The 13,841-nt window shown below is 54.3% G+C and overlaps 1 protein-coding gene across 1 annotated transcript in view; it reads left to right on the top strand.

The window, feature by feature from the left end:
- The window catches only part of JAKMIP1 (janus kinase and microtubule interacting protein 1), a 148,515-nt gene that overhangs the window by 106,581 nt on the left and 28,093 nt on the right, over positions 1-13,841 (top strand). Inside the window, exons 9-11 of the mRNA XM_065914058.1 lie at positions 9,827-9,955; positions 12,076-12,204; positions 13,633-13,716. Of these exons, the coding sequence (XP_065770130.1) occupies positions 9,827-9,955; positions 12,076-12,204; positions 13,633-13,716 (342 nt within the window). The remainder of the gene's footprint in view (positions 1-9,826; positions 9,956-12,075; positions 12,205-13,632; positions 13,717-13,841) is intronic.

Genomic DNA, 13,841 nt, shown 5'->3' with positions numbered 1-13,841 from the left:
GTCCCTGCTCTCCAGCTGTTGCAAGCCTCTTTGGACCCTGTAGTTCCCTGCAAAGGGGCTCCTCTATTTCCATACCACAGCCCAGCTGCTGGAGATGCTCTGAGGGCACAGAGGTCCTCTTCCAGAGGGGCCAGCATGTCCCCACCGGCTCCCGACCTGTCTCACTGGGCTCCTGGGGACAAGACTGCTGGCTGTCCCTGCCCGGGGACCCTGCTGTTGATTTTTCAGCCTTGAGTGGTGGTTGCAGGAGAAGGACCCCAAGTGGTTCCTTGGGCCTTGTCCGGGGTTCAGGGCTTGCTCTGTGGAAGGTGTGATCAGGACCTAACTGGAAACAGAGCCCCTGCCCTGAAGTGGCAGGAGGTAGTGTGTCGGCCATTGGAACATGCAGCCTCGCAAGGGAGAGATGTGTCTTAGGAGAGAGCTGGGCCCATTAAGAATGGCTAAAATGAGTACAGTTTGCTGAGATCTTGGACGAGGCTCAGGAACCACAGCCTGAAGCAGCAGGGAGTCAGACCAGCTCCTAGCTGTGTAGCCTTGAACTCTGAGAACCCCAGTTTCCTGGTTCTTACAACAGGCATCATATCTATGGGATCAAATGAAGCGTCTAGCTCCAGGCCCGAAGTGTAGACAGGGATCGGTAAATTATATTATCCTTTTTCTTTCTTCCTTCATCTTAAATGAGTAGCTTTCCTTTGGAGGGCCTGGTAGATGCAGATTCCTAGGCCCTGCCTCACCCCCCCACCCCCCTCTAATTCATGGCCCCCATTTTTAAAAGAGGAGGCTTCCCTATAGCTCAGACAGTAAAGAATCTGCCTGCAATGTAGGAGACCTGGGTTTGATCCCTGGGTCAGGAAGATCCCCTGGAGAAGGAAATGGCAGCCCGCTCAGTACTCTTGCCTGGAGAATCCCATGGACAGAGGAGCCTGGCGGGCTGCATCCCACGGGGTCACAAAGAGTCAGACACGACTGAGTGGCTAACACTACTACTACTATATTTTTAGAAAGAGAGAGAGAGGCTCAGGCAGCAGCGAGGTGACATCCCCATCCTTTGAGGGAGGCTGGGAAACATCAGAGCACCACCGGAGAACAGGCCCTTCCTGGGATTCAAGCATCATCTCTGTGGTCCCCTCTCCTGAATGGACCAGGGGTCTGCTGTCACCAGGACGCAGGTCACCCCTGGGGATCTCGTAGGTCACTCCTGGTCCGCGGCTCCTGCATTCACTCACTCTTAACAGTACACCTAAAACCTGTCCGAACTTGACCTTGCGCCCCGATGCCAAGCCCTCGGCCTTGTGGGGGAAAGAATTCAGGCACCCGAGGCTGCCCTGGGACAGAAGCTGGGGCGCCATGCCTTAGCCTGGCCACACGCCTGAATGCTTGCCATCACCTGCACGCTTTCTCCATTTTTAAGTAGCCAAAGAAACCCTTTTTCCCATCTCTGGTCATTTCCAGTTGACTTTGTTCCTGGACTGCCTTTTCCTCATGGCTCCGTCATCAGCCTTTGAGCGTGGGGAGGGCTAGCTCCTGCCTCATTTGCCGGGTTATGAGCGGCCCCTAGCACAGTGCCCGGCCCACTCTGTGGAGCTTGATCGCATGGACTAAGGGGGCTGTTCATCCTTGCAGTCTTGCTGGAGTTCCCCTCCAGGCAGCAGGCAGCCAAGGGCTTTCGCTCCATGTTTCGGTCTCTGGAAGGGCTGACGGCTTGGCCCTTCCAGGCTGGGCAGCAGCTCATCACCTTGTTCCCTCCTCAGTGGCCAGGCAGTTGGCTAAGCTTCGCATCAGAGGCACGTGAAGCCTGCCCCCCACCCCCCCCACCCCGGGAGCTGCTCCAAGGGCCGCCTGCTGGGTTTGTGGGCCCTTTGATAAAGGACCCGGAAAAAGACTGGGGCTTTTGAGATAGAACACGGGCGCAGTTTTGAAGGTACAGGGCCACTCAGGCAGCTGAGTGACTCAGACACAAGTGCGATCTGTACTGTCCTACCTGGGGCAGCATCGCAGGTTGCTGGGCCATGGAGGGAGGGAGAGCAGAGCTTGGATTGGAACCTGACTTGGCCATTTGGCCTGCCCGGGGCACCTCATCTCACATAGCAATGCCCATGGGGACATCCAGATCACTTCCAAAGACTTTGGAATAGACAGGAAGTAACGATGGTCACAGGCAACGTATTCTAGCAGGGCAGGAAACCCCAACACAAGGAGTGAGCCTGGGAGTGAGACTCAGTCTTCAGAGAGGACCTGGCTCAAAGGCAGGTCTGCAGCTCCTGGCCCCCTGCCTGGTGTTAGGAGGGGACCCTAGATCCAGTGTGAAGGGGCTTGAGGCAAAGGCTCCCCGATTCCAGACCCTCCCCTCCAGGCCCTTGCCTCATCTGCCTCCACATCCTTCCTTTGGGTCCTCATCTGCTGCCCTGGGACCATTGCCACAGCTCTCTGGCTGCTCCCCTGCTTCCAGCATCTTCTTCCCACCAGAGGTGTCTTTTTAAGGCACAAGTCTTACCCTGCCACCTTCTTCCTAAAAAATCCCTCCACTGATTCTCCTTTTCTTAGCACATGAAGCTAGGGCTCTTTGGCTGGGCCCTCAGGGCCTTCCGGGACCTGGTCCTGCTCACCTCCTGCCCTGACCCTGTGGCAGCCCGTATCCAGCCAAGGCAGAACAGCTCTCAGCCCCTCCATCCCCCCGTCCCTCTCACCATTGTCTTGGCGCATCTTGTTGCCTTGGGCAAAACAGAACGTCAGGTGATGGGTACAGAGGAAATTTCACTCTTGAATTTCTGGCAGAGTGGGTCTAAGTAGATCAGGAGGCTGTCATGACACTGTACACATGTCATGGTTTCCGCAGAGCCAGGAATCCTTCTGTCAGGCAGAGGCTATCTTTGGTTTTTCTTGAGGGTCCAACTGCAGAGCAGCTTAGAGAGAAATCAAGTCTTTAGGTTTGTTGCAGAACTCAACAGTTTGCAGATGGCTTGATTTCTAGAATTATCTCCCTCCTCCCCATTAGCCGAGATTTTCTTCTGTTGCTAGTGCCAAAAATTCGAAGTCGTTTAAGCAAATAAACAAATTTATATAACTGAGAAGTCTAGGGGACTGGTTTCAGGTACGGCTGGATCCAGATGTTCACACACAATTGTCAGGGACTTGGCTGAATTTATTTTTCTGGGCTCCAAAATCACTGCAGGTGGTGACTGCAGCCATGAAATTAAAAGATGCTTACTCCTTGGAAGGAAAGTTATGACCAACCTGGACAGCATATTGAAAAGCAGAAACATTACTTTGTCAACAAAGGTCCGTCTCGTCAAGGCTATGGTTTTTCTAGTGGTCATGTATGGATGTGAGAGTTGGACTATAAAGAAAGCTGAGCACTGAAGAATTGATGCTTTTGAACTGTGGTGTTGGAGAAGACTCTTGGGAGTCCCTTGGACTGCAAGGAGATCCAACCAGTCCATCCTAAAGGAGATCAGTCCTGGGTGTTCATTGGAAGGACTGATGCTGAAGCTGAAACTCCAATACTCTGGCCACCTGATGTGAAGAGTTGACTCATTTGAAAAGACCCTGATGCTGGGAAAGATTGAAGGCGGGAGGAGAAGGGGACAACAGAGGATGAGATGGTTGGATGGCATTACTGACCCAATGGACATGGGTTTGGGTGGACTCTAGGAGTTGGTGATGGACAGGGAGGCCTGGTGTGCTGGGGTTCATGGGGTCACAAAGAGCTGGACACGACTGAGTGACTGAACTGAACTGAACTGTCCATCTTCATCTTTCAAGTGTGCTTTCCTCTGGATTGGCCTCTTTCTCAAGCAGACTCTCCCATGTGGTGGGAGAGCACCAAACAGCGTTAGCAGCTTCAGTTCAGTTCTCCTTGCAGTCCAGGGAGTCCATGGCAGCCCATTCCAGTATACTTGCTGGAGAACCCCATGGACAGAGGAACCTGGCAGGCTGCAGTCCATAGGGTTGCAAACGGTACCGGACATGACTGAAGCGTCTTAGCACTCACTTTTGTGAATTATTCTTTGCCTCTTAATGTTGCTTTGTGCTTAGTCGCTCAGTCGTGTCTGACTCTTTGCGATCCTGTGGACTGTAGCCTGCCAGGCTCCTCTGTCCATGGGGATTCTCCAGGCAAGAATACTGGAGTGGGTTGCCATGCACTCCTCCAGGGTTGCTTTAATACCTTTCAGATAAAAAAGGTTTACTTTTTAATGGTAAAATCTACCCTTTTTTCCCATTAGGAAGGTTTTTAAATTTGATCTGTAGCTAGAGAAGCTTCTGCAAGAAGGTGCCTTCATAGGTGCTACATGGGTATGGGAACTGAGGACCACTCTAGTTGGCATTTTTCTATTGGATGGTGGTTTGCTTCGGTTGATATAAATGGTGAAACAAATGCTTATGGAAGAATTGCTGAGAACCCATGAGTTTAGCTAGTCTGGGGCACGCACAGGGTGAGGGGATGAACAGAGAAATTTCCTAAGCACATGAGACAGGAGGCACCTCCCTGTTCTGTGCTCTGGTCCTGAAGAAGGCTCTCTCGGCATCACGGTTGCTAGTGCTGTTCCCAGGGGCCCTGACAACAGGGCGACTCGGGGAGCCTGGGGCTGGGAGGAAAACCCCCAGAGAATCAGCCAGCCTGAAGGCTATCTGCTGTGACTGATTCACCCAGGCCCAGCCCCTGGAAACTGACTCCTCTCAGCCCACAATCTGCCCCAGAGTCGGCATCCCTTTTAATAAAGGCACGCCTTCTGGAGCATCCTGGTTGTTCTCAGAACGGTGCAGTGGAGAAGGAAGGCAGTGGGCCTGCTGTGGTTGAGCAAACGAGAGTGCTCTGCAGAAGAATCGGTGCTTCCTCCTAGGACTCGAGAGAGGCCTGGAATTTGGTGGCAGTGATGTGGCTTCCAGCTCCCCTGACTCACATGGGCTAGCAGGTCCCAGACTCTCCGCCCCCCAAACCCCGCCATCCCCACCATGGAATACATCCTCCTTGTCCTGTATTTCTCCTTTTTCCTCTGTCTCTGCACCCTGGTGTGTCTGTACTTCTCTGGCTGCCAGGAGATGACCTACAAGCATGAAGGTAAGCGGCCAGCTTTGGGGTCAGTTGCAGTCGTGTGAATATCAGTGGCTGTGATTGGAATGCTCCTTCCTGGGACCGGGATTATTGGGAATGACGTGGAGGAGGAGAGAGGAGGCCGTGCAAAGCTGGGCTCAGCCATGGGGCTGTTTATTTGTGTGTGTTGGGGGGGGTGCCTCCTCTTTTCCTCTCTGTTCACGTGATCTGCTAAGAATGAGCACCTCTGTACATTCAGCATGTCAGTGGAGAAGAAATGTTTATTTTCTGGTCATTGTTGCCCAAACTGCATTTCAAGCATTTGGGTTGGTTTATAGAAAGATGTCTGCAAGGCAAGGTTTTGGTGGCAAAGAAAATGGAAGTCCGGAGAGATGGCCCTTTTCCATAGAAGATGCACTTGGAATGAGCAGAGATGGAAATCTTATGCTCCTAAAGTTATTTTTTCCTTAGGAAATTCCCAGGGAATTTTTGAGTGATGGAGGCTCCAAAAAGTCGACAGTGTCTATTGTGCTTGCCTTTCTTTAAAAAGCTGATTGTGAGCCGACCGTTTGAGAAACAGTATTTCCAGGTGATTTTCCTTTCATTCCTTGGAGACTTGTGTGTAATTCCGTGTATATGAACATGCAGTGGAAGGCAGAGTTGCTTGGTCTCCAAAGAAGACAGCCACCAGATTTTCGCTTGAAGTGTTAAGATGTCTTTTTTTTTTTAATCTTGTTTTTCATTAATAAAGGCATAAATTTACGTGGTGCATTTTGGCTTCCCATATAATACAATTAAAAAAAAAAACAAACACCTAACTCTCAGGAAACAAACCAACCCCACCCATATGTCATACAAGGTAGGGGTGAGTCATGGTGACCTCCCTGCTGCCTTGGAAATTATGTGTGCTGTGGATTTATGGATCGTCTCCTTTGTGGTTGTAGGGTTATTTGTTTTTTTTTCTTTAATTAGAGGAAAGTTGCTTTACAGTGTTGCGTTGGTTTCTGCCCTACAGCGATGTGAATCAGTCCTAATTATAATATATATCCCCTCCCTCTTGAGCCTCCCTCCCCCCCAGCCTCTAGGTCATCAGTGTCAGGCTGCTGTCCCTGTGATTTACAGCAACTCCCCACCAGCCATCTACTTTACGCATGAGGGTGTGTGTTTGTCACTGCTACTTTCTCAGTTTGTTCCACCCTCTCCTTCCCCTGCTGTGTCCACAAGTCAGTTCTCTATATTTTGAATGTGCTTGTGAGTTTGATCCCGCCTTCAGAGCTGTTTCTTCCTGCCCTCCCTGCAGCGTGCTTTCTTGGGTTCTGTCTCTGGAACCACATGATGCTTCCAAGGTGCTCCACTGGGGTCTAAGCAGGTCAATCTAAATGCACAGCTGCTGCGTCTGTAGTTAATACCCTGCGTTGTTATCTGTTGCTGTTTAGTCAGTAAGTCATATCCGACTCTTTTGCAACCCCGTGGACTGTAGCCTGCCAGGCTCCTCTGTCCATGGGATTTTCCAGGCAAGAATACTGGGGTGGAGTGCCATTTTCTTCTCCAGGGGAATCTTTCTGGCCTAGGGATCAAACTCTTATCTCCTGCATCTCTTGCATTGCAGACGGATTCTTTACCACGGAGCCACCTGGGAAGCCCAATACTCTGTTTTAGAGCTCAGTAATTCCCAGGTGGCGCCAGTGGTAAAAAACCCGCCTGCCAATGCACAAGACATAGAGACGTGGGTTCGATCCCTGGGTTAGGAAGATCCCCTGGAGGAGGGCATGGCAACCCACTCCAGTATTCTTGCCTGGAGAATTCCCACGGACAGAGGAGTCTGGTGTGCTTCCATCCATAGGATCGCAGAGAGTCGGACATGACTGAAGTGACTTAGCATGCACGAAATTGAGTATTTAACTCTCAGTCCCACAAAGTTTCAAAAAGCAGGTCACCCTAGGTATGGAACACTGAGTCATCACCCCCCCACAATGGCCCACGATGTCTGCAGTGGGAGACACCGCCTGGCCTCGGGTCCTGGTCGTGTGGAGACCGTGAGGTCTGATGTTTCCTGGGGCTGAATCCGTGTGCCAAGCAGGGCCCTCACTGCGTCACTGCTCCCTGCTGATGAGCACAACGGGCCTGTCCCCGGAGGCCTTGCAATTAGCAGTGTTTACGAGAAATAAGGTCAGCTGAGTGGCTGCCCAGAAAAACAAGGAGCCTGGGGCTCAGGTGAACCGCGTGTGTGCAGAGGAGCTGAGCGCTATGAATGTGTCCACCATCGAAGGTCATGGCCACGGCTCCCTGGAGGTGTGGCGTCTGGAGCATCATTGACACAAACTCAGGGGGGGTTTCTCAATCTGGGGGGCAGTCGGAGTGTGCCGTTGAGCATAGAATTGTCTCCTCCAACCTCCACTCAGAGAGGACTGCATTTGACTTTGACAGAGTCTAGTAGGGACTCATGTTCCTACCTGATGGACTCACCCAGCTGGGTGCACAGCCAGCTGGTCGCCCACCGATGCTGGCTGCAGAAGCAAAGGGAGGGGCGTCACGTGCAAACCCAAAACCACTGTGGGGGAACGTTTGTTTACCACTGAGTTCTTTGCAAATTCGCATTGAACAACCAGTATTTCTCGAGCATGTCAGGCCTTGACATCAGCACAATGTGTCTTATGTTAGGCAGTGAGGAGCACTATGGAGAAAAATAAAGGAAGAAGAATAGAGAGGCGGGGGTGGGGACAGGCTAGTTAAGACTTTGATGTGGTGGTCAGGGACGTCTTTTGATAAGTTAAGTTTGTGCAAAAACTGGAGGGAAGGGAAGGAGAGAGTCATGTGGGTTCTGGGGGACAGCATCTTGGCAGTGCAAAGGCCCTGTGGCAGGCATGTGGAAGGGGTGGAGGTGTGCCCGGCAGTGTGACTGGAGCCCAGTGGTGAGGAGGGGATGAGGCTGGAGCAGAGTAGCGGGCAGTGGACTGCACTGTCGATGTTGGCTTCCGCTTAAGTATAGTGCAGGGCCAGTGGGCTCTGAACAAAGGACCAACACAACATGATTCTTGTTGCAAAATAGTCACTCTGGCCACCAGGTTATGGGACAAAGGCAGAAGCCGAAAGGCCAGTAGTGAGAGGTGATGGTGGCTTGGACCAGGAGGGAGGTGCTGGTTCGTGGAGGGTTGGATCGTGGGTTGAAGATCGAGCCAGCAGGGTTTCTCTCAGAGGTGTGGAGCATGGAGTGGAGAAAGGGGTTGGTTTTTGGCCTGAGGAACTGTAAAGATGGAGCTGCCAGTGGTGAACACAGGTTAGTCCGAACATGGAAACAGCAGGTTCGGGAGTGTTAGGTCATCGTGCACCAGCCTCCCTGGAACTGTCGAGGAGGTGGCTGACATGTGACCTGGGAGTTCAGGGGGCAGTATATGCCCCACCTGTGTTAAATAAACAAAAAGCATAAGGCGAAAGCAGTTTGCAGAAACACAGATGCCCAATGCAAGGCCATCGTGGGCGACAGCCGTGGCCGGGTGCCTCCCTCACAGCCTCATGAGAGATGCTAAACGGTACAGGATAACAAAGGAGCCTCCCTTCCCCTTGCTTCCTGCTTCTGAATCAGTTCCTAATCCCGTTAGGGGCACCAGCCACATTTTCCTGCCATCTGGACCCACGAGCTTGCACACAGGCATTGGCTCTGGCAGAGCGGGAGGTGCCTGAGCATGTGGGGAGCGCCTCTGTGTGTTGACGGGTGAGGAGGGACCTCTGGGAGAACCTGGTTCAGATTACCGAGTGGGAGCTTGGCTCTGGATTTAGGTATGGTTCTTTCTTCACGGTCAAGAGCATCCCCTGATTTGTAAAAACAAAAATCCTTCTCAGGGGCTATTTGTGGGTGGGGGAAAAGCCAGTGTTTCTAGGACAAGGGATGTTGATCTGGTGATTGCTCATTGGCGTCTGAGGCCCCAAGGGACAGATGCTCTCTGGGGAAGGGATCAGGCCTGGTTTTGATCGATTGTGGCCCCCCAGGCCCCACCCAGGGTCTGACCCATAGAAGGCACTCAGTCAGGTGTTCACGTAAGGCATGAATGAATAAGTGAGCGAATGAAGCCCTGTCTCTTGTAATATTTGGGGTGAGAGAAGTGCTGGACAGGGTAGCTGGAAGCCCAGCACACAGCCTCAAAATCGCCTCTGAATCTGAGTACTGGTGTATATGGGTCCATTACACCATTCCTTCTAATTTTATAAATATGCTTGTTAAACTAAACTAAAATTGCCTCTTAGGGCACGTCTAGTGAGGACTTGGGCCCCCCACCCCCCAACTTGCCCAACCAGTCAGAACCCCAGGTCCACCTGTGGCCACTCTGCCCCTTTCACCATTCTATCTGACCGAGAACCCGACATCTCACGTGGCCTGCCCCCGCCCTCCCCTCTCCCAACTCAGTACAGCAAGGATGCTGTTCACCATGTGTTACCACGCTGGGCACGTGGCTCGGTGACCTCACTTTGTGCTCGTGGGTGAGGTGGGGGGCCTGTGTCCCTCTGACGGAGAAGGAAGCTGGTGCTCAGACAGGCTACGTGGCTCCCTTGCAAAAGGTCATCAGCTCGTGAGCCTGGAGCCAGGGTCGGGCCAGCACCCTCTGCGGCCACCCTCCACCCTCTGACCGCCTCTGGCCGCCTCCTTCCCCCTCAGCAGCCACGCCCCCCCACCCCCCTCCTGGGATGCCCCAGTCGCCCTGGTGCACACTGTCACCCCTCTGCCCGCGGAGGACGGGGTGGGGGTATCCAGGCGACGCTTGAGTCCCTCTCTCATGCCGTGCTAATTGCCTTTCACAGAAGCATGTTGTGGAGACATTTTTTGGATTTGACGAGGAGTCTGTGGACTCGGAAACGCTGTCAGAGACGTCCTGCAACACGGACAGGACGGACAGGGCTCCGGCCACGCCCGAGGAGGACTTGGACGACGTAAGCGGGCCTCACCCCCGGGTGCTTGTAAAGGGGTGCCTCCCGCCTCACCCGGCCTCTGTAGCTGCGGGACGGACCTCGCGGGACCTGTGTGGTCCCAGCCTGTGCCCAGGGAGGGGGTCCCCACTTTCATGGGTTCTGAGAGTGGTGATGGGGCAGGGGATGCCTGCAGCCTGGGGGAGACCCTTTCCCTTCCCAGCACGGATTTCACACCGGAGACCTGTAGCCACGACCGTGCCGCTTGCCCTTTGTCATTAAAACTGCCGTGTGGTATCTGCCCTCGCCTCCCCCCAGGCTTGTACACACACACACACACACACACACACACACACACACACCCCTGTGGTGGTCTGCCCTCGCCTCCCCCCAGGCTTGTACACACACACACACACACACACACACACACCCCTGTGGTGGTCTGCCCTCGCCTCCCCCCAGGCTTGTACATACACACACACACACCCCTGTGGTGGTCTGCCCTCGCCTCCCCCCAGGCTTGTACACACACACACACACACACACACACACACACCCCTGTGGTGGTCTGCCCTCGCCTCCCCCCAGGCTTGTACATACACACACACACACACACACACACACAGAGCCCTGTGATGGTCTGCCCCTCGCCTCCCCCCAGGCTTGTACACACACACACACACACACACACACACACACCCCTGTGGTGGTCTGCCCACGCCTCCCCCCAGGCTTGTACACACACACACACACACACACACACACACACACACACACACCCCTGTGGTGGTCTGCCCTCGCCTCCCCCCAGGCTTGTACACACACACACACACACACACACACACACACCCCTGTGGTGGTCTGCCCTCGCCTCCCCCCAGGCTTGTACACACACACACACACACACACACACACACACACACACCCCTGTGGTGGTCTGCCCACGCCTGCCCCCAGGCTTGTACACACACACACACACACACACACACACACACACCTGTGTATATAAAGATGGCGTGTCACTGTAGGAGGGGATGCGAGCAGCAGAAAAGAGCAGAGGGAGGCCCAACTGGAGCCTCTCACCCCGACTCACACACACACACACACCTGTGTATATAAAGATGGCGTGTCACTGTAGGAGAGGATGCGAGCAGCAAGAAAGAGCAGAGGGAGGCCCAGCTGGAGCCTCTCACCCCGACTCCCCTCTCTCATGCTTTCCTGACGCTCCGTCTGCACGCGCATCCACCTTCCTGCCCACTGTTCCCGAGAGCCTGAGTCACACAGGGGCAAAGAGCAGCACCCCCTCCCCTCCCCACCCCGCCCCGTGGGATTCACTCCGGAAACCCCAGTCAAACACGATCACGTCAGACACACACTTTCTGATTTGCCTTTTTCACCAAGAACGTGTAACAGGCATCTTTCAGCACCAGATGCCGTGTCGGTCGTCATCCTCCGTCCCGAGCAAACCCCCACGGATCTGCTTGTGCGTCCAGCCTCACGGGCTCCTAATGAGAGGCGTTACGGGGATTCCAGTTTTTCACAACTGCAGCGATGCTCTTTGGGTGGTTGTCTCCTTAGGAGAAATCCCCAGAATGAGATCTGCAGGGTGGGAAAAGTGAAAGAAAGTGAAGTCGCTCAGTTGTGTCCGACTCTTTGCAAACCAATGGACTATAGCCCACCAGACTCCTCCATCCATGGGATTTTTCAGACAGGATACTGAAGTGGGTTGCCATTTCCTTCTCCAGGGGATCTTCCCGATCCAGGGATTGAACCCTGGTCTCCCTCATTATAGGCAGACGCTTTACCGTCTGAGCCACCAGGGAAGTCTGAAAGCAGCAGGAAGTGGGATGAGCGGGGCGCCTGTTACAGCGTGCAGTCAGGACTGGTGCACCCTTGCTCCCCTGCACACAATTCAGTGATTCCCGGGGTTCGGGGAGCTCCGGGGAAGATGGTAGAGAAGGGCGTCTTCTCCCCAGAGCTCTCTCCAGAGCCCTCCAGTTAGGTCCTGGCCGCGGCCGGTCCGTTACGTGACAGCTGGCAGCGGTCGTGACATCTGGACATTGTCTTTGCCTGACTTGACCCTGGCACCGCCGTTCACGTCAAGTCACGGGCTTCCTCACGCTTTTCTCTTCCATGACGTGAAGACGACAACCCGAGAAGAGGCTGACCTGAGGTTCTGCCAGCTGACCAGGGAGTACCAGGCGCTGCAGCGAGCCTACGCCCTGCTTCAGGAGCAGGTGGGCGGGACACTGGACGCCGAGCGAGAGGCCCGGGTAGGTGCCAGGGGGAGGCGCTGGGGGGTCGGACAGAGGCTGGGTGTCCTGCGCGTGCCCTTCCCGGCAGCCGGATTCTGTAGGGCTGCTGAGAGGGGATGGGAGGGTGCCTGGCAGCCTCCGCTGCAGTGACGTTCCAGCGTTTGGCAGACCTGATGGGAGCTACCTGCCCGTCCTCCGTGCGGGAGCGGGGTTTGCAGAAGAAATGCTGCATTCCCAGTGTTCTGTGCCCCTTCCGTTGGCAAGAAGGGTTTCAGAAATTTGACTCGGTGGTGAAATCAGACTCACTGTGAAATAGACATCTCTGTTTCCTGGCTGAGAAACCCCCAAGAATGTCCCTAAGGAGCGCAGGCAGGGCTGTCCGAGTGCTCGAAACCCACCCAACGCTCGCTATGGTCCCTGCTGGCCACCCAGGTCTGGACCATACCAGCCTTCATGGCTGGGCTGACCTCCACCTTCTAGTAACGTCCACTCACTGGCCATTAGCCCATCTTCGGGAGTCGCACAGACCAGTCTCAGCTGGCCCTTCCCTCTGAAGGCAAGAGGGACCCCTGGGAGTGCTCCTGCTGGGGTGACTTTTCACCCCAGCGCACCCCCGTTTCATTCCCACAGCAGCCCTGTGAGGTAGGGGGTGGCGAATGAGGCTGTGCAGGGAAGCTCCTCAGCTACAATAGTGTCAGCCTGTAACCTGTAGGTCAGAAGAAATACAATGCTGGAGGTGGTTTGGGCTGAAGCATGGGTTTCTTATTAAAAAACTTCATCTCCTTGCACCATTCAAAAGTCAAGATATTTCACGTAGAAATCCGGGTTCCTGGCTTCTCTTGAGAGCTCAGAGCATCTGGCAGCACCAGTCTTCCCATTCCGTGTAGTCACCTTTGGCCGCAGCTTCAGTGGCAGCTTCAGTGGCTGCGGCTTCAGTGGCAGCCCCCCCGAGCTGAGACATATGCCCTGGTTTGCCACAGTCCCCACCACTCCCTAGTACTCCTCACCCAGTCAGTCTCTCTAATTTATACTACCCGCCTGGTCCTCGGGGTATCTGGTTTTCAGCCCTCGCTGTAGGTGACACCTTTGTCAGGAGATGGGCTGAGCGAGGGTGAACGTGTGGCTGGTGGTGGTGGTACAGCCACAGCACTGGATCGGGAAGCTGGGCAGCTGGGAGCTGACCTGCTGGCCCCTCACTTGCCCTCGTGAAGAAGCTGGCCGCTTCTCCAGGCTGCAGTCTGCAGGGGTAGCGCTGACGGCCTCTCAAGGCCTTGCAGTTCTTCCAGGTGTCACACCCATAGGTGACAGAGGAACCAGGCAGGCCAGTCAACACGTGTGCTCCTAAAAAAAGGACCCGTTTCTCAGGACCAGATTCCACCTTGTCTTTTCCCCTTCTCTGTCATCATTCTGGGTGACCTGCTCACTTCCTGGTCCTTTTCATTTCAGACTCGGGAACAGCTCCAAGCTGATCTGCTGAGGTGTCAAGCCAAAATCGAGGATCTGGAGAAGTTACTGGTTGAGAAGGGCCAGGTGAGCAGAAACGGTCACGTGACCTGTAGCTCTTTGCATCTCTGTCCCCTTGGTGGGGTCGCTGGGGTCTTGGTGCCCAGGGGGATGGTCTGGCAATCTATATCATTTGCTCTGGAGATGTGAGA

This window comes from Muntiacus reevesi, chromosome 22, assembly GCF_963930625.1.
Source record: "Muntiacus reevesi chromosome 22, mMunRee1.1, whole genome shotgun sequence".
NCBI classification, from domain to species: Eukaryota; Metazoa; Chordata; class Mammalia; order Artiodactyla; family Cervidae; genus Muntiacus; species Muntiacus reevesi.
Note: the sequence above shows the minus strand (reverse complement) of the source record. Positions and strands in the feature narration are given on the sequence as shown.